The sequence below is a fragment of the Epargyreus clarus genome, unplaced genomic scaffold, assembly GCF_041222505.1.
Source record: "Epargyreus clarus isolate Ecla_fem2 unplaced genomic scaffold, WU_Ecla_fem_2.2 ptg000036l, whole genome shotgun sequence".
Lineage (NCBI taxonomy): Eukaryota > Metazoa > Arthropoda > Insecta > Lepidoptera > Hesperiidae > Epargyreus > Epargyreus clarus.
Window position 1 is genome coordinate 467832 of NW_027332241.1, and position 21419 is coordinate 489250.

The 21419-nt window shown below is 34.9% G+C and overlaps 2 protein-coding genes and 2 non-coding genes across 4 annotated transcripts in view; 2 read left to right on the plus strand and 2 right to left on the minus strand.

Moving 5' to 3' along the window:
• Positions 1-1632: 1632 nt before the first annotated feature.
• On the plus strand, positions 1633-10518 carry LOC140756823 (fatty acyl-CoA reductase wat-like). The gene is made up of 10 exons (XM_073092355.1): positions 1633-1802; positions 2282-2372; positions 2895-3017; positions 3780-3904; positions 4553-4711; positions 5034-5143; positions 5689-5756; positions 6270-6465; positions 7789-7969; positions 10167-10518. The coding sequence occupies exons 1-10, from the start codon at positions 1633-1635 to the stop codon at positions 10516-10518; spliced, it is 1575 nt and encodes a 524-aa protein (XP_072948456.1).
• Positions 10519-11509: 991 nt separating this feature from the next.
• LOC140756904 (probable pseudouridine-5'-phosphatase) overlaps positions 11510-21419 on the minus strand; it is a 68273-nt gene continuing 58363 nt past the window's right edge. Inside the window, exons 7-8 of the mRNA XM_073092442.1 lie at positions 12249-12308; positions 11510-11885 (exon numbers count right to left, since the gene is read on the minus strand). Coding sequence (XP_072948543.1) covers positions 11736-11885; positions 12249-12308 — 210 coding nt within the window. The 3' untranslated portion in view covers positions 11510-11735. The remainder of the gene's footprint in view (positions 11886-12248; positions 12309-21419) is intronic.
• LOC140757052 (small nucleolar RNA U3) lies at positions 13987-14190 on the minus strand. The gene has a single exon (XR_012103933.1). It is a non-coding gene; the product is annotated as a small nucleolar RNA U3 (small nucleolar RNA).
• On the plus strand, positions 15286-15489 carry LOC140757053 (small nucleolar RNA U3). Its single transcript, XR_012103934.1, has one exon. It is a non-coding gene; the product is annotated as a small nucleolar RNA U3 (small nucleolar RNA).

A 21419-nucleotide genomic window follows, 5' to 3' on the forward strand; every position in this document is an offset into this window, starting at 1 on the left:
AACGCCTCGGAAAAGTATGTTTCCCATACCACACCCTTAAAACCAGAACACAGCAGCGCTTAACTCTGCTGTTATAAGGCAGAAATAGGTGTGGCGGTCGAACCACAAAAGGTTCTACCACTTTCATACCTCCTTATACACCTTTAAACCTCTGACCCATCGATGAAGAAGCCGAGTTTCTTAATTACAAAGTTATCATAGATTATCAAAAAATATATAGTTAATTGTATCAGGCGTTGCTTTGCGGAAATCCATGCTATTAAGTTAAGATTAAAACTACTTCACAACAATCCGCTACAAATATGTATGATGGTATATATATATTTTTTTTTTGTTTTCTTTTTGGAGTTTACTCCTTAAGAAACGATTTGAGTTATAAGGCCCGGTACGGAAATTTTATGAGGAGTAAAATCAAGTGTAACACGAAAAGTTGAGGCGTAACGGTAACCAAAATATGAATCAAGAGTGCTTTTATTAATTTAAAATACAGTAAGTTCAAATCCCATATGAAAGTAATTATTACAATAAAAATAATTAGCAATATATAAAACATTAAAACGTCATTAACTAATTTGTTTACATTTTTGCATAAATTAAGTTATAGGTTTGATCATTTATAAACACTGTGAAAAATATGAACATTGGCGCCATAATATGATTAACAATCTTTTATGAACGTTTTTAAAGAAGAGTAACATATAAAATCAGTAAGCAATTGAATAAGATATAATATTAGCAAAATAAGTTTTTAACATAAAGAGGCTTTTGTAAGTTACTGATATGTTAATTTAACTTATAAAAATGGATGCATTATTGATCAGCACCATCTATCAACGATAAACGGGCAAAATCAAAACAGTATTATTTAATATTTAATACAGAATTATTGCTAATGAATTATGTTCAAAATAAGTTATATAAAATTAGCAATACGTTTTAAATGAATTCTAGAATTATAAAACATTCAGAAACAATCCAAATTACATATAATAACATGTTTATTGAGTCTCATATAAATTTCATCCGTAAATTGCAACAAGGATATTTTATAGATGGCAAAGAAATTATAATTATTAAGTTTTAAGTTATAAAACGTTTAACATTGTTTTAAATATAAATAATTATATTATATTAAAATTTACTTTAATATAAACAATTATATTAAGTTACCATTATAATATTTGGAACCAAAATACATAGATTGATAAACTTGCAAACTTACAATTTATAGAACTTGCCACTAGATGGCGCTATTTTATATTATTTTGTAACATACTTTATGTAATACGCATTATTGAAGTAATATAAATAATCCGAATAATTACAGATATATGTTTGTTTCTCTTATCATTTTAGCAGATGCGTTCATTTACCTACCCTTTTTTCTATTCGATATATATCATAATTATCATTCGTAAGGAGTAAACTCCAATCGTGCGTCGTAGCTGACACACACACACTTTTTTTATTTATTTTTTTTTTTATTTATTTTTCCTTTGAGGGAGGGAGGGTGGTACATACTGCATGGTTTAAAATATATACCATCATACATATTTGTAGCGGATTGTTGCGAAGTAGTTTTAATCTTAACTTAATTCAAAAAATATATGCAATTACCAACCCTTACCATAGATGGATCCAGCTCTAGCAGTGGAGACAGCATTCAAAGCGAAGCACAGGAACATAGAAGAAGCGCTTCTGCGCGGCGACTCTGACGTGGCAAAGCTGTACGATGACGCAACAATATTCATAACGGGGGGCTCCGGGTTCCTGGGGAAGCAACTCATCGAGAAACTCATCAGGTACGTTTAGTTTCTACTTTATTTGGACAGTGTTGGATTTTTTGGAAATTTGATATTTTCTCTATTTTGGGGGCCCTTTCTTGTGGACTCTTACCCTTTTTAACACGCTTTTATTAGCTTGGGTTGTATGTTTGTATGTATGTATGTAAGTAACAAGTAACGGAATCATTGAACCCGATTTCTATATCCACTTTGAACGTTCAGTTTAATTCGAAATTTTGAAGAATTATCAAAAACCGATGGCAATACACAATTTTAATAAGTTTGTACCATTGTCCTTATTAACATTTCATCCTCAGGATTAACGATTTTCGAAGCGAGGTTGTTCGATCGCCTTAGCGAAAGTTATCACAAGTTTGCAAATAATTATTGCTTTTTAATTTCAATAACTGTTATAGCGTGATTTTTAGTTCAGAAAATAATTTAATTTATAACACCAGTTATTAATTAAAGCGTATAATCATAAAAAAATTTGACAGATCTTGTAATGTTAGAAAAATTTACGTTTTGCTTCGACCGAAGAAAGGGAAGCCGGCGCAAGTGAGACTGCACGAAATCCTATCTGACCCAGTGAGTACAGCTGTATAAAACGTATAACAAAAGTCTCGCAACACAGCTCTTATACTGCAAAAAGTTGCAAGATGCAAGTTTACAGTACAATCTCTTATATTTTAAAACAAATTACAACTTTTTTAAATTACGTAAATGCCTTTATTACATAACACAATAATAATAAAAATATAATAATTAGTAAAGTAAAGTTCACTAAAAGTAATAAATAATAATAAGTTATACTTATAAAATAAAATTGTCCCACACTCCTCCTCCTCCTACTTGTGGCACAGTGCGCAGAAAGCTGGCAGCCTTACCTCGCTGTATAGTAAGGCTAATTTTTTGGGCAAAATAGCTACCAGCCCTCTGGTCATCCGAAGCGAAGATAAGGCTGTGGGACATCTACTTCGTTAATTACAACTCGGTCGCAGTGGTAGCAATGCTCTTGATCTCGTCGGCCAATACTATTTACCAAATTTCCTGAACGCTTGTTCAGCACATCTTTTCTATATCACAAGCTCATTTGAGACGTGTTTCCAGGTATACGATCCTTTGAAAAAATTGTACCCAAATTTTACGGACAAAATAATCCCAATAGATGGAGATGTGAGAGAGCTCAAGATGGATCTGAGTGAAGATGACTGGAAGACTATCACTGAGGAGGTAATGTGTTACTTTATAAGAGTACTCTGTGCGCGGCGCGTCGCAGTTAGTAGCTTAGTCAAGGTAGAAGTTAGTTGATGAAAACGGTGCAACTACATATTGACTATCGCTGAACAATAGTTGCATAGGCGATTGTGTTGTCGTCAACAGTTATTCTCAGCATTTACACCAGACCCGGAGACATTCGAGGACTATGTGTATGCAGGAGGGCCGGATATTGTCGTCAACAGTTCACATTTTATTATAAAGCATTAAAATAATAAGTGTTTTATTTGATCTGCAATGACAGAGGGTACGTGAAGTGGGGATGACATCATGGCGGCGCTCGAGTGAACAGAGAGGAGCGTTCTGGTCGTGGACTTCAACGAGTGCTCACAATTAACGCAGCTATAATTGTTATTCTTTAAGCTCATAGTCTGTTCCTAAAATACTTATAACTGTTATATTGTGATATAGTGTAGTGTGATTCTATAAATATAAATCTATATCTACATATCAACTGAGTCTTCTTATAATTTTTATAATTTATTTATGTATTTATTTATTTTATTAAGTTCACCTACAGTTGTAACATTTAAGAAATAATAATAAAGGAGCTTATGATGTACATTTGATTCTGGCCTTGTAGGATATGCTAATTTGAGACTAAATTATTCTAATTTATTACATTACATTATATTACGTTGCATAACATTACATTATATCACATTACATACCTACATTACACTTTATCACACAAATCGTGCGTTATGTTTCATGCAGGTCAATGTAATATTCCACATGGCGGCAACAGTAAACTTCCAAGAAGACGTACGTACTGCGACCATCACCAATGTACGAGGGACCAGGGAAATGATGCTCTTGGCCAGGGCTTGTCGCCAGCTTAAGTAAGTGGAATAATTGAGTTCTATCACACATATACAAAATTACAACTTAAGTATACTTATAGAAATATTTGTTATGACTTAACCACCTACTTAATAAAAACTTATTTTTTCCACACTCCGCCCCCAAGGGGTTAATAAATGAAAGCCTCTAAAAATCCACTGGTTTTGAAACAAGGACTTTGAAAATGATGACTTTGAAATAATACGTCACATGTTTTATAGTTTTTTGAAAATCAACCTCTTCGGGGGTAAACTAAGGAATTATAGTTTTTTAATTCGCCGATATTGAAGCCAAGCCATTTATAATAGTTGAATCATTAATGAACGTGGCTTTTTGGTTAGAAATAATCTAGATAGATTTCATTTTGGAAAGAATTTCAAGTGATTGTAAAAATTATCATCATGTCGCATTGTCATATATTAAAAAAATAAGAAGCAAAAGTGTTTAAAAACGATCTAATTGTCTAACTGCGCTCGTGATCACTTCACTCTTATCGCTAAGGACTAAGTTGAAACTCCTCAGATAAGGATGTACCCCTTACCACACAAACCAGAACATGTTATTAAACAACAATAAGTGAATCGATGGTTCCTCTGGATCGATCCACAAAGGGATCTACCTCCTTCAAATAACGTTAATGTTAACAGATCAATGGTGCATGTGTCCACTGCGTACTCTCATGCTACTAAACATCGTATCAATAAGGCAGTGCGTGAAGATTTCTACGAGGCTCCGATAGCGCCTGAGGATATGATTACGTTGGCGGAGAATAATGAGATTGACTACCTTAATGACATTTTAAAAAGGTGAGTGTCGTCAACCTATTACAGTCCTACTGCTAGGCATAGGTCTCCTTAGGCCATAGCCCACCACACTGGCCAAGTGCATATTAGTAGATGTCACATATCTTTGGGATTTTTTAAAGTTCTCTTCTGTAGGCAGGTTTCCTCACGGCGTTTTCCTTCATCGTTAAAGAAAGTAATAATTAATTACTAATATGCTCATAACTTTAACAAATTGAGGTGCGTGATCCCAATCAACAAATCACAAAGATATATTTGGAATACCAAAAATAAGCTCTTAAATTGTATCAAAAATTATTAAAATTTGCCTAATATTTGTTGACAGTCGTGGGTCAGATTGGCCAAACACGTACACATTCACGAAGGCGGTGGCGGAGGAGACGGTGAGGACGATGGCAGCTGACCTGCCCGTGTGCGTCGTCAGACCAGCTATAGGTAAGTTTTGGGACTGGAAGTTTTTTATAATACTTATTATATTTTTATATTTTTGGAATATTCAGTCTTGCTCTAAGCCGGCGTTTCCCAACCTGTGGTTCGCGGACCCCTGGGGGTCCGCGAGTATATGTATGGGGGTCCGCGGTGTCATCTCTGGACCATACATAAATCGCTCATTAAATGCAAAACGGCCGCTTTACTGCTTTTTTCAACCACATACTTCTGTAATTGTTTTTTTTTGTATCTGTAATAACTCAAATAAATACCTGATCCGCTTTTTTGCTGTTTATTTTATTAAGGGGGTCCGTGAAAACTGTGCTTGATTTCCTAAGGGTCCGTGGACTGAAAAAGGTTGGGAAACGCTGCTCTAAGCAATGAAATTATTTCATCTGAATTTTGAAATGTCTCTTGTGAAGGAAGTGTGATAAATTATTAGATAAAGATACTCGTATATTGTTGTAAATGTCGATGATTATGGAAGAATATTTTGTATTTTTGGAATTCCTTCTGAGCGTTTTAACAGTATCTTCCAAATATTGTTTTAGTAATTGGAGCATACCGGGAGCCATCTCCAGGATGGGTTGACTCCAACCAGGTCCTAGGAGCTAGCGGAGTACGTGGAACTATTTATACAAAATACTAGAGACACAAAGAGCTTACCAAGTTAGACACTTCTACGAAGCGCTTAATCTTAGACCTGAGGGGTAACAACATATCTATTGTTCAGGTATCGGGGAGACTCTAATCACATCTCAGATTCTTGTGCGCTACTGACAATAGTGTAGGTGAAAACAATAAAAATACCGATGAGTGGTGCGCTGCTCCCTTCGGCGACCGGTCGTCCTTGATGCACACACACTCGCGACTCCCGAATAGGTCCCCAGGACCTCCGTAATAAACTATATAATACAATATACGTCCCGTGACGAATTCCGAATGCCGACTGTATGTATTATGTGTGTTATGACAGAAACTTCAACATTTTAAAATTGTGAATTTACTTTTTATACTCATTATTTCGACCAGTTCTAAATACTGAACAATTAGATTAAAAAAAGAACTTACATCACCACAGTGGCTACCTAATCTTAAGCAGCTATGTAACTATATCTTTGGTTTCTGACAGCTCGTACTCGGCTCTATTCTGGGCATGATCCACGTAATTCGGGGCGATACGAACAATCGAATGGACTTCATTCCAGTGGACGTTGTCACCAACGTACTGGTGGCCGCTGGCTGGGACACGGCGCGGATACACGGACAGTCAGGCAGACAAACGAAGATCTACAATGTGACCAGTAATAGAAATCATTTTACAATGGGTAAGGAATATTTTGATTATACTCAGTACAAGATTTGATTTAACTTGTCTTCGTCGACAAACCTTTACTGTGCCACTGCTGGACAGGGGTCTTAGAACGAGAAGTATTAGGTCAGAGTCTCCCGTGCTTGCCAACTGTGCATTCAAATACCGTTAAGTTTTTTAAAGACCTCTTGCCTTGTTAGTTAAATAATCGTATAGGGCATAACAATTATAATATTTGATTTTTTCATTAAATTGTTAAAGGATGTACGAAAACATATAAAAATAATTTAAATTTAAAGTATCGAACTTCCGATAAAACTATTATAATATGGCATATATTATGCTAAGGAGCAGAATTTCCAAAAACCAAAAAACAACTTATTCTATTAACTAAGAGCATTAATCTAAAACACTCGTGTTCAACTTCCAAAGCGATGAAATTTCATATAATTTTTGAACACCTATGGTTTCCCCTTAGGGGTGAAATTTCAAAAATTCGTTTCTTAGTGCCCACTTACATGCTTTGATTACGTAGGTTCAGTCGCTTTGAACTTAGGGCTATGCGTTGAACTTAGGGTCACCTACTCATACTCAATACTCACGTAGTCATAGATTAGATTCTACTATAGTAGTAAACGATTAGATTCTATATAAACAAGAGGCGTCGCATTACTTAAATAATTCGGCAAGTACGAGTCGAACTCGCACAGGAGGCTTCCGTACCACCAAATGTTCATTATTTTTTACTTATTTTTATTCATTTTATTATTTTCAACAATACTTAGTTATATGACACAACAATAGATGGCGTTAGGGTGATGATGAATGATTTGTAAACAACGTATAATAAAATTAAAATAAGTATATTAAAATATATTTTATGGTTCTTATTTGTATTTATTATAATACACAGTAGTAAATGGATTGTAAAAATTTCAACCATCTTCCTAGTGCGGTTTAACAGTTAGATCGAAAAATGCCGAAAAAATCCGGTTTTTTTATGGAGACCCCCTTTAATATTCAACTTTATTTTATTTTTAGTATTTATTGTTATAGCGGCCACTGTTATGCAGACTCTGTAAAAATCATGTATCTATGTATTACGGTTCCGGAGATATAGCCCTGTGACAGACGGACAGACGGAAGTCGGACAGACAGCGAAGTCTTAGTAATAGGTTTCCGTTTTTACCCTTTGGGTACGGAACCCTAAAAAGTCAGTGGTAGTATATAGCTACTCCTGACCTAACAGAATAAGGATTATTCTGTCAGGTCAGAGAGGACAGAGATCTGTGAACTCCACGATGAGAGATGAGAGGAATATAACTATTTTTATTTGCAGGCCAACTCGTCCTAACATTAGACACTCAAGCTAGGGAATTTATATCTCCCAAAACAGTATGGTATGGCTTCACGAACTTGGCAAAACACAAGTTTGTCTACATAATATTGAACTGGCTGCTGCATTATATTCCTGCGAGCATCGTTGACTGCGCTCTCTATATCACGGGGAAGAAACTAAGGTACTGTTTCTTCCCCTGTCTCCTGAATCACGCTTTTGCAGTTTTTTTTTTTTTTTTTTTATAAGAGTAGCAGACGAGCATGCAGTCCACCTGATGGTAAGTGGCTACTGCCGCCCATGGACATCTGTAATCAACCCCTGATAGGATTAGATATTCCTACCTGAGGTCGGCCACAGATGCGCTGCTACCCCTGAGGACTAAGCTGGAATGCCTCGGAAAAGTCTGTCTCCCTTACCACACCCTTCAAACCGGAACACAGCAGCGCTTAACACTGCTGTTATTAGGTAGAAATAGGTGTGGCGGTGGTGCCGCCGGAGTCGAACCACAAAGGGTTCTACCACCTCCAATATTTTCTAATAAATTTCCATATAATTATATGTATAAAGTACGATCTGATTCTATTGGAGCACTGCCGCAGGCCAGGTGATCGCCTGGCTTAGCAAGAGTTCTCCCTATGCTAAAGTAGCAAAGACCAGGCCACTTGTAGATATTTACAATCAAAGTTAGTGTTTGTATACATACAAGGTTGTTGTAGATGGTAAAGCTAATACAATTGGGGAGGTGCCACCAGACTTATTTCTAGCACGAAGCAGTGTTGCGTTTCGGTGGAAAGGTGAAGATGCCGACTGACTTACATATGATCTTCTTACGATACCAACAACCGTCTTAGTGCTCAGGAGTAGCTAGATCTATCTGATCACCTTCACTAGAACCTATACCTACTACGTGGAGTCCGCTACAGATGTCCTAACGGCAGTGAATACCCAGCATCAGATGAACCTCAAGCTCGTTTGAAATTTTAATCTTTTCAAATGAATGAATATACTGTACACAAATAAATACTACGGTCTTATTCGTAAAAACTGCTTATAGAAGGTTTTAAGCACTCATTAGTTAAAGTGTTCGATAAGCTTATAAAACGTTCCATAAAATTGCTTATTCATAAACGTTCCATAAACCTTCTATAACTAATGTGTCGCTAAAATCAACTATAAATGAAAATGTTGCCATTTTAGTGAAGTTCGGCGAACAAATTGACAAATATCCATAGATAAACATAAATTAATTACATTATTTCGTATTAAAAAAATATTCTGTCTTGACATTCTTGTCATGCGTTGTCGATAAAACCAAGTATTTACAAATACAATGACACTGAAATAACAATATGTCAGTGTCATTGTATTTGTAAATACCGCGAATTTAAAAATATTTTATTTGTTAAAATGGGATGTGAAGCAAAAGTTGTTAAAAGATAAAGGAGTAAAAATTAGTTGGATATTAATGTTTTTTGTAATGTTGATATAATTATATAAAGTTAAATTCAATTAAGTTTCGTTTTGTAAACATTCGCAATATCTTATGGCAGTAAACCCTGTATTTCAGAAGGTGTACTAGGACCTCTGCGATCTAATTTACGATCATTACGTACGAAATAAATTATAAAATTTACTGTCGATTTATTAAAGCGATAACGCTTCCGAAAGTCTTCGTCGTTTAAAAAAAACGGATAACTCTTTGGTGCAATGTTTTTCGAAGTGAACGGTTTTCTAAATTTTTAATAATATCTAAGCTTTGTAAAATTTTCATAGTAATTTAAAATAGTGATATTATAATATTATTTATCGGATATTAAAATAAATTATTTCAAGTTTGTATACAAAACGGACATTGATATTTAAAATTTATTCAAAACGTATTGTCAAATTAGGTTAGTAATCACGAGTCAGCTGTTGAGAGTCGGCCATCTTTGTCTTATAGCACTGTTATAGTAGGGTTCTGGCCTCTATAAGTTATAGAAGGCTTATAGAACGGTTTAGACTCTAGAGCCTAAAATGCGTTTATGAATAACACTTTTTGACAATCGTACGAGTACTTTAGTAACGTTATAAGTGTGCTATAACTTTTTATGAATAAGACCGTTTGTGTATAAGAGACATATAAATAGCATTATGTGAAATTATGTTTTAAATCAATTTTAGTATGTTGTTTATATACAATATCAAAATTTTGATATCCATTTAGGACTCAATTCTACCTTCAGTGAACGACGACTACGTTTATCATAATATTGAACTTGGCTTCCATTTTCACACGAACGATTTTGATGGGATTTCAACACAACAAGTATTCATCTCCACAAGACTAACAATATTATTTTGTCCGGCGAAAACTTAACTTTTTTTTTCGTTTTCAGATTGTTGAAAATTTACAAAAAAATTAATAATCTGGGATCAGTGTTGTCTTACTTTGGGTTGAACGAATGGTTATTTGAGGATGGTAACACCCTGGGTTTATACAACAGCCTCTCAACCACCGACAAAGTCTTATTCAACTGTGACATGAGCCTCGTAGACAACAAAGAGTTGATTGTTATGTGGATCCTAGGCCTTCGGCGATATATTGTGAAAGATGATCTGAAGAACACCGAGTATGGCAGAAAGAAGCAATTATTGTTTAGGATTGCACATTATATTTTTATGACTTTATATTTATATTTGATATATAAATTAATTTGTTTTGTGTTTTCGATAATTGGATTTTTCTAAGATGTTTTTAAAATAAAAATAAAAAGGGATTGTAAATGAATATGTATTAAACGTTTATTTTTCCATTGTGTTTTCATTTAAACTGGAATGGAATGGAAATATCGATATTTTTTATCGATATTGTCAATAAGCAACACCAAAAATTTGACAAGAAATAGCAACTATTCACGTATTTGTTAATTTTTTTATTTGTATTTCTGTGCATTTCTAGTGTTTATGTGATAAAATTCAAAGATTTTTCCTATCTTTTGGTATATAACACTTTCGTGATAAGTGTAAAATATTGCATTTAAACAGCTAAACAATTAATGTAGTACTTACATTTGAAATGAGTATTTTTGTGCGTTTAAACCATTCACTTTCGCTTTTGGGTGGCTACTAAACTTACAGCACGTGGAAAAGGCAAAAAAAACGATAAGTTACAATTCATGGCGGAGGGCACCTTTGCGGTGCCATCAAAGTCGCTGGCGTTTGGCACCACAGTGGTGCCACGAAATATTTGTTCGCCGCCAGGCGTTAAAGTTTGTCCAAAAGGCCGCCGCATTGAATCGGTTAATGCGCAAAAAAGAGATAAACATAGTTAGCATGGAATAATTAATCCGTATTTCATGTGCCAATTTTTGAATGTGTACGACCCATCTCCGTTTTTAGGGTTCCGTACCCAAAGGGTAAAAACGGGACCCTATTACTAAGACTTCGCTGTCTGTCCGTCTGTCACAGGGCTATATCTCCGGAACCGGAATAGATAGACACATGATTTTTTTACGCCATCTATTTTTGTGTGACATAATTATTCATCATCACCCCAACGCCACCTATTGTTGTGTCATATAACTAAGTGTTGTTGAAAATAATAAAATGAATAAAAATAATTAAGAAATAATGAACATTTGGTGGTACAGAAGCCTCCATGTGCGAGTTCCACTCGTACTTGGCGAATTATTAATAGTGGTATATCATTGGTATGAAGGTTGTCAATTAAACTCATAAAATGTGTTAAGTTTTTATTTTAAATGCATATCTGTATAAACAACATTTGCACTTTATATTGTAAACCTACTGACTGAAACTGAACACTTACAATTTCATTTTATTGTAGTAGCGTGGGGTGTGACTCTAAACTAAGAATGGATTTTTTCATATGCAAAGTGCAATATGGACATCACATGAAGATTGCGACATACACAATCCACGCTCTCACAAACCCCACTTGTAGATCAGGTCTCTATCCTATCTTTCCTCGGCGGTGTGTCGTCGAAGGGTGGCAGCCCGAATAGTTCAGGTTTGAAGTCCATGAGAGACCTCACCACGATGGTGGCTTGGCGGGTTTGTTCACGGTCGAGTCGAGGGTCCGGGATCATTACCACCTGTAAAATAACATTTTTTATAATATAGGAGTAGCAGACGAGCATGCAGTCCACCTGATGGTAAGTGGCTACTGCCGCGCATGGACACCTGTAATCAACACCAGTTAGGATTAGATATTACTACCTGACGTCAGCCACATGCGCCGCTACCCCTGAGAACTAAGTTAGAACGCCTCGGAAAAGTATATTTCCCTTACCACACCCTTCAAACCGGAACATAGCATCGCTTAACACTGCTGATATTAGGTAGAAATAGGTTTGGCGGTAATGCCGCCGGAGTCTAACCACAAAAGGTTCTACCACCCTCCGATTTAAAATTTATAAACAAGATAATATTATGCAGCTTTAAACAGGGAATCGAACCTGCATCCCCGCGTGTATACCCGCCGTCACCCCCACCGCCGAGTCTTCAAACACTAAGCACTGTTGAAACACAATACAATTTATAGAATATCTTCATCACTAACCTCTAACCTGAACATATTCGCTTTTAAATTTGTTTTTTTTTCTTAAATTGTTAGTGTTCTCGTTTCACATTTGAATGAAGACTTTTTTTATTTACATATTTTTCAATGCTTAATATTGAATAAGGAAAAATGTATCATTTACATTATGTAACTATGTCTATAAAAATATTATGAGCTTATACGACACTAAATTTAAATTTAAAAAATAAATTCTGATAGAATTAGAGGTGAGACGTATATACTGGAATAGGTTTTTGGAACAAGTTTTTGACTGGACGCGTAAAGACTTATTCCGTGCTCACCACGTAAACGCGTCTCGAGTATTTAGGCGTCTCGCCTAGTTGCGGGTTTGTGACTCGCACACTCGCAAGCTCGGTCGGTCGGTTCCAGTGACATTCGCGGGAACTCGGAGAAGTTCGGTTCGCGGCACTTGATGTTTGTAAGTTGATTTATTTGTTACGCGTTTTTAAACCTAATGTCTATACATTTAGAATCACTATTACTTTGTAAAGAGTTTGTTTACTTACTAGTTACTTACCAAAACAATGTATATATTTCGGAATATTTAGTTTTTAAATCAGTACGTTAAGATACCTCACAGGAATGGTGCTTATTGTTTACGTTATAAGTTTTAAAGTGACTTTTGTATCATTATAATAAACAACTGTCTTTTAATTTATTCGTGGATGGATGTTTTGTTTTTGAAGTAAATTGTAAAATATTGAGTAATTTGTAAATAATTTGATATGTAAAGAACTGATTTTTAATTGATTAAAGTTTTCAATACTATTTAATTTAAAGTATTTTAAAACGAAAACGTTTATGTACTCAGCTTAATAGACGTTAATAATCCATAAATCGTATAATACCTCATTACTAGATCTCGATGTTAAGAGTATAACTATACGCTAGTTGTGGAGACGTCATTAAACTCGAGACGCCTTAATACTCGTGGACCTCGTTTTTGGAATAAGTTAGAGGTGAGACGTATATACTGGAATAAGTTTTTGGAATAGATTTTTGATTGGACGCGTAAAGACTTATAAGTGTTCACCGCGTAAACGCGTCTCGAGTATTTAGGCGTCTCGCCTAGTTGCGGGTTTGTGACTCGCACACTCACAAGCTCGGTCGGTCGGTTCCAGTGACATGCGTCGGATCTTGGAGAAGTTCGGTTCGCGGCACTTGATGCTTGTAAGTCGATTTATTAGTTATGCGTTTTTAAACCTCATTCAGTGTTTTGTGATCAAATAAATTGTAAAATATTAAGTTATTTGAAAATAATTTGGTATATAAATAACTGACATTTAATTGATTCAATTTTTCAATACGATTTAATTTAAAATATTTTAAAACGAAAACGTTTATGAACTTTGCTTAATAGACGTTAATAATTCATAAATCGTAATAATAATCCATTACTAGATCAGAAGTATAGCTATACGCTAGTTATGGAAACGTCATTAAACTAGAGACGCCTAAATACTCGTGGACCTAGTTTTTGGAATAAGTCTTTAGGCGGACGCGTACTTCTAAGACTCAGTACGCATTTTACCTAGTATATCTCACCTCTAGATAGAATATTTTACGAAATTGAAATTTCGTGCTTTCCATTGTGTATTTATAAGGTTTAAAAAACCGCTCAGACAGCGACAACGCCCCACCCTCCCCCGCCGAAGCGCAGGAGCGAACGATCATCGAGGGCTGGTGGCGACCACCACCGCCCGCCTCACGCTCAGGGCGCCGCGCCACGTCTCCTCATCGCGGCTGGCGACATCTCACATGGTGTGATAGTCTCGGGAAGAGCTTACTATAGAAATGATCCTATGAAGTAAGGTCTTGTCGCAAACTCGCCGGCCAGGGGAGGTCATTCCGCGGTAAACGTTCTCAACAGCGTGAGGCAGAGAATGTGACGTCATTTTATCAGTGACATCTAGCGCAGATCTGCGGAACTATTTCGTAAGCACGCTGACTTCACGTCGCTGTGACCACAATCATAGTACGAAAGCTTAGGATATAGTTCCGCAGAACTCCGCTAGATATCACTGATAAAATGACATAGATAGACTTAGGAAATAGTTTCATAGATCTCCGCTAGATGTCAGTGATAAAATGACGTAGGTAGACTAAGAAAATACTTGTACTCCGCGGTTTCACCCGCGTCTAACAATATCATAATCAAAAATAATTGACAAGATTAAATGGTCTTTGAAATGGACCTCCCGGGGACTAACTTAATTTAAAGGTTTTCCTTTAAAATATATACGTGTAATAATACAAAAATTTTGCAGCGTAAATGTGTTTCTTTTGGTGAACTGTCCCCTTCGTTCCCGAAAACACCCCTGTTATACTGCTAGATTACAATTCTAGAATGTGGCATCATTAATAATTACACATTATATTGTAGGCCGGAGACTGTATATTATATATTTTGGACAATCCAAAAATAGACAGATAGGCAAAAGGGAGTCCATCTCAACCAGTGACATTTGCTTACAACCACATAGAAGTTTCCCTTTTTCATATTTAGACGTGTAACAAATACATAACGAAACGAAAAAATAAAAATTGTGTAACTACTTATTTGCTAAGACTTCATACAATGGTTGCAGTTACATCGATGTGATGTCAGCGCACTTACGAAATAGTTCCGCAGATCTCCGCTAGATGTCACTGATAATATGACGTTGGTAGACTTAGAAAATAGTTTCGTGGATCTTCGCTAGATGTCACTGATAATATGACGTTGGTAGACTTAGAAAATAGTTTCGTGGATCTTCGCTAGATGTCACTGATAATGTGACGTTGGTAGACTTAGAAAATAGTTTCGCGGATCTTCTCTAGATGTCACTGCTAAAATGACGTCACGATCTCTGCCTCACGCTGTTGAGAACGTTTACCGCGGAATGACCTCCCTGAGCCGACAAGTTTGCGGCAAGACCTTACTTCATAGGATCATTTCTATAGTAAGCTCTTCCCGAGACTATCACACCATGTGAGATGTCGCCAGCCGCGATGAGGAGACGTGGCGCGGCGCCCTGAGCGTGAGGCGGGCGGTGGTGGTCGCCACCAGTCCTCGATGATCGTTCGCTCCTCCGCTTCGGCGGGGGGGGGTGGGGCGTTGTCGCTGTCTGAGCGGTTTTTTAAAACCTTATAAATGCACCATGAAAAACACGAAATTTTATTTTCGTAAAATAATTTATCAGAATTTATGTTTCGTTTTTAGTTTTTAATATAAGCTCATGTTAAATAAAAATAGCTTCGAAGGAATAGTTACATAAATGATATATTTTCATTATTAATATTCGACCATATTAAGATCCTGTGTATTTTTTTATAGAAAAAGCTTCGAAGGGATATGTGTAATATTAGACATTGAAAATAATATGAAAATAAAAAAAAAATAAGTCTTCATTCATATATGAAACGAAAACAATAATAATTTAAGACTTAATTTTATAATTATAAAATATTTATATTATTTAGAGATAGAAATCAAACATTTTGATAACTGACAATGGAAATTAAGAGATCCTTTCTCAAAACGCTGTTTTCAAAAATTCTAGTCATTTTCATAACATGAACATTATTTAAGTTATACTTCTTTGGATGCGCTTGAGGATAGAAGGTAAATTATTAATTGACTATTTTAATATAAGTAAGCGAGATCATATTTATTTTTAGACGTACTTAACGCTCGCCGATATCACAATCTATGTTTAAGATTGTATCCACGTATTCAGCGCCATCTAGTTTAAAATGAAATAAACACATTCGGTGGTATCGAGACACGAATGTTTCAGATAAGTGTTCAAAAGATGGCGGTAGTGTAACACTATTTTACGTAGATTTATTTGTAGTATTTAATATTTATTAATTTCGTTTATTGGTCATGCGATAAGTTAATATTTGTATAAATGCATAAAAATGTCTTATTAATGATGCCAAAGAAGTAAGGTTAAAAAGGGGACCCTATTACTAAGTCTGTTTGCCCCATCTGTCACAGGTCTCTTTTGAACCGCAATTACTTATTGTGTAGACAGATACTTCATTTTTACAGAGTATGTATTATTATGGCTGTTACACAAACAGATACGAAAAAAGTTATAAATTGAGGATAGTTTCCATAAAACCGGTATATTTCGACGTTTTTCTGTTTATCTATTGTGCCGCAACATGTAGACAGTAGGAATGGCGATTCTTCTAGACAAAGATCGGTTCTTGAATCGATTCGAACCGAAGTGCAATAATTCGAGGCCCAAAGGATCGATTCTCCAAAAATGTATCTTCGATATTTTCAGCTACAGAGGGCGAAGAAAGTAAAAATGTCATCGAGATCAAACAAGCTCTGAGATACGTATCCGTCAGCAAAAAATGTTCGTAACACATTCAAACAACTTTGAAAAGACCGACCTTAAATTTTGTAGGATGAAAGATCGATTCGCTAAATCGATCCACTACTGGAAATCGATTAAAGTAATCGATTTGTTTGGCCCAAAAGATTGATTTGTCGATTAATCGATCTCAGATCGCCATCTCAGGTAGACACTTCACATTCCTATAGTGTATGTATGGGCTATGTGAACTTGGCACCCGACTTTGGAAAATTGAACTTTTTTTTTATGATTCTTATAGACTATGGTAAGTAGTTGTTTGTAGTAAAAATATTTCGTTTGTAGTTGCCCCAAAAAAAAATTGGTGACCTTGAAAAAAATCTCAGCACCCGACTTTGAAAAATCGAACTTTTTTTTTATGATTCCTATAGACTATGGTAAGTAGTTGTTTGTAGTAAAAAAATTTCGTTTGTAGTTGGCCCAAAAAAAATTGGTGACCTTGAAAAAAATTCGAACCTGACATTGAAAAATCGAACGTTTTTTTTATGATTCCTATAGACTATAGTGGGTAGTTCTTTAAAGTAACATTCTTTTGATAAAACTAACTAAGAAACATAACTAAAAGACTTTGAAAAGTAACCCATGACCCCCTAGATTCGATCGAGATTCCAATAAAATTATTACAACTACAAACAAAATTATCGCCAATATTAACAAAAAACAAGTACTACAAACTAAACTAATATACTGCAAACAAAATAGAGTTACTACAAACGGAATTATCGCTACTACAAACGAAATAGGGGAACTACAAACAAAAATATCGCTACTACAAACGAAATAGAGCTACTACAAACGAGTTATCGCCAATATGAACAGAATAGATTTACTACAAACAAAATTATCGCTACTACAAACGAAAAAGATCAACTACAAACGAAAATATCACTACTACAAACGAAATAGAACTACTACAAACGAGTTATCGCCAATATGAACAGAATAGAGTAACTACAAACAGAATTATCGCTACTACAAACGAAAAAGATCAACTACAAACGAAAATATCACTACTACAAACGAAATAGAACTACTACAAACGAGTTATCGCCAATATGAACAGAATAGAGTTACTACAAACAGAATTATCGCTACTACAAACGAAATAGGAGAACTACAAACGAAAATATCACTACTACAAACGAAATAGAACTACTACAAACGAGTTATCGCCAATATGAACAGAATAGAGTTACTACAAACAGAATTATCGCTACTACAAACGAAATAGGAGAACTACAAACGAAAATATCACTACTACAAACGAAATAGAACTACTACAAACGAGTTATCGCCAATATGAACAGAATAGATTTACTACAAACAGAATTATCGCTACTACAAACGAAATAGGGGAACTACAAACGAAAATATCGCTACTACAAACGAAATAGAACTACTACAAACGAGTTATCGCCAATATGAACAGAATAGAGTTACTACAAACAGAATTATCGCTACTACAAACGAAATAGGAGAACTACAAACGAAAATATCACTACTACAAACGAAATAGAACTACTACAAACGAGTTATCGCCAATATGAACAGAATAGAGTTACTACAAACAGAATTATCGCTACTACAAACGAAAAAGATCAACTACAAACAAAAATATCGCTACTACAAAAGAAATAGAGCTACTAAAAACGAGTTATCGCCAATATGAACAGAATAGATTTACTACAAACAGAATTATCGCTACTACAAACGAAAAAGATCAACTACAAACGAAAATATCGCTACTACAAACGAAATAGAGCTACTACAAACGAGTTATCGCCAATATGAACAGAATAGAGTTACAACAAACAGAATTATCGCTACTACAAACGAAATACATCAACTACAAACGAAAATATCGTTACTACAAACGAAATAGAGCTACTACAAACGAGTTATCGCCAATATGAACAGAATAGATTCACTACAAACAAAATTATCGCTACTACAAACGAAATAGATCAACTACAAACGAAAATATCGCTACTTCAAACGAAATAGAGCTACTACAATCGAGTTATCGCCAATATGAACAGAATAGATTTACTACAAACAAAATTATCGCTACTACAAACGAAACAGATCAACTACAAATGAAAATATCGCTACTACAAACGAAATAGAGCTACTACAAACGAGTTATCGCCAATATGAACAGAATAGAGTTACTACAAACAAAATTATCGCTACTACAAACGAAATAGGGGAACTACAAACGAAAATATCACTACTACAAACGAAATAGAACTACTACAAACGAGTTATCGCCAATATGAACAGAATAGAGTTACTACAAACAGAATTATCGCTACTACAAACGAAATAGGAGAACTACAAACGAAAATATCAATACTACAAATGAAATAGAACTACTACAAACGAGTTATCGCCAATATGAACAGAATAGATTTACTACAAACAAAATTATCGCTACTACAAACGAAACAGATCAACTACAAACGAAAATATCGCTACTACAAACGAAATAGAGCTACTACAAACGAGTTATCGCCAATATGAACAGAATAGAGTTACTACAAACAAAATTATCGCTACTACAAACGAAATAGGGGAACTACAAACGAAAATATCACTACTACAAACGAAATAGAACTACTACAAACGAGTTATCGCCAATATGAACAGAATAGAGTTACTACAAACAGAATTATCGCTACTACAAACGAAATAGGAGAACTACAAACGAAAATATCACTACTACAAACGAAATAGAACCACTACAAACGAGTTATCGCCAATATGAACAGAATAGATTTACTACAAACAAAATTATCGCTACTACAAACGAAATAGGGGAACTACAAACGAAAATATCGCTACTACAAACGAAATAGAACTACTACAAACGAGTTATCGCCAATATGAACAGAATAGAGTTACTACAAACAGAATTATCGCTACTACAAACGAAATAGGAGAACTACAAACGAAAATATCGCTACTACAAACGAAATAGAGCTACTACAAACGAGTTATCGCCAATATGAACAGAATAGATTTACAACAAACAAAATTATCGCTACTACAAATGAAATAGGGGAACTACAAACGAAAATATCGCTACTACAAACGAAATAGAACTACTACAAACGAGTTATCGCCAATATGAACAGAATAGAGTTACTACAAACAGAATTATCGCTACTACAAACGAAATAGGAGAACTACAAACGAAAATATCACTACTACAAACGAAATAGAACCACTACAAACGAGTTATCGCCAATATGAACAGAATAGATTTACTACAAACAAAATTATCGCTACTACAAACGAAAATATCGCTACTACAAACGAAATAGAACTACTACAAACGAGTTATCGCCAATATGAACAGAATAGAGTTACTACAAACAGAATTATCGCTACTACAAACGAAATAGGAGAACTACAAACGAAAATATCACTACTACAAACGAAATAGAACTACTACAAACGAGTTATCGCCAATATGAACAGAATAGATTTACAACAAACAAAATTATCGCTACTACAAACGAAATAGGGGAACTACAAACGAAAATATCGCTACTACAAACGAAATAGAGCTACTACAAACGAGTTATCGCCAATATGAACAGAATAGATTTACTACAAACAAAATTATCGCTACTACTAACGAAATAGGGGAACTACAAACGAAAATATCGCTACCACAAACGAAATAGAGCTACTACAAACGAGTTATCGCCAATATGAGCAGAATAGATTTACTACAAACAAAATTATCGCTGCTACTAACGAAATAGGGGAACTACAAACGAAAATATCGCTACTACAAACGAAATAGAACTACTACAAACGAGTTATTGCCAATATGAACAGAATAGAGTTACTACAAACAGAATTATCGCTACTACAAACGAAAAAGATCAACTACAAACGAAAATATCGCTACTACAAACGAAATAGAGCTACTACAAACGAGTTATAGCCAATATGAACAGAAAAGAGTTACTACAAACAAAATTATCGCTACTACAAACGAAATAGATCAACTACAAACGAAAACATCGCTACTACAAACGAAATAGAGTAGTAGCTCTATTTCGTTTGTAGTTACTACAAACAAAATTATCGCTACTACAAACGAAATAGATCAACTACAAACGAAAACATCGCTACTACAAACGAAATAGAGTTTTGTAGTTGATCTATTTCGTTTGTAGTAGCGATAATTTTGTTTGTAGTAAATCTATTCTGTTCATATTGGCGATAACTCGTTTGTAGTAGCTCTATTTCGTTTGTAGTAGCGATATTTTCGTTTGTAGTTGATCTATTTCGTTTGTAGTAGCGATAATTTTGTTTGTAGTAAGTCTATTCTGTTCATATTGGCGATAACTCGTTTGTAGTAGCTCTATTTCGTTTGTAGTAGCGATGTTCTCGTTTGTAGTTGATCTATTTCGTTTGTAGTAGCGATAATTCTGTTTGTAGTAACTCTATTCTGTTCATTTTGGCGATAACTCGTTTGTAGTAGTTCTATTTCGTTTGTAGTAGTGATATTTTCGTTTGTAGTTCTCCTATTTCGTTTGTAGTAGCGATAATTCTGTTTGTAGTAACTCTATTCTGTTCATATTGGCGATAACTCGTTTGTAGTAGTTCTATTTCGTTTGTAGTAGCGATATTTTCGTTTGTAGTTCCCCTATTTCGTT

Bases quoted from the DNA above. Each gene is read 5' to 3' on its own strand.
- LOC140756823 (XM_073092355.1), top strand. From the start codon at position 1,633: ATGGATCCAGCTCTAGCAGTGGAGACAGCATTCAAAGCGAAGCACAGG. The intron at 4,712-5,033 runs GTGAGTGTCGTC...ATTTGTTGACAG, and splicing joins CTTAATGACATTTTAAAAAG to TCGTGGGTCAGATTGGCCAA. The intron at 5,144-5,688 runs GTAAGTTTTGGG...ATATTGTTTTAG, and splicing joins CGTCGTCAGACCAGCTATAG to TAATTGGAGCATACCGGGAG.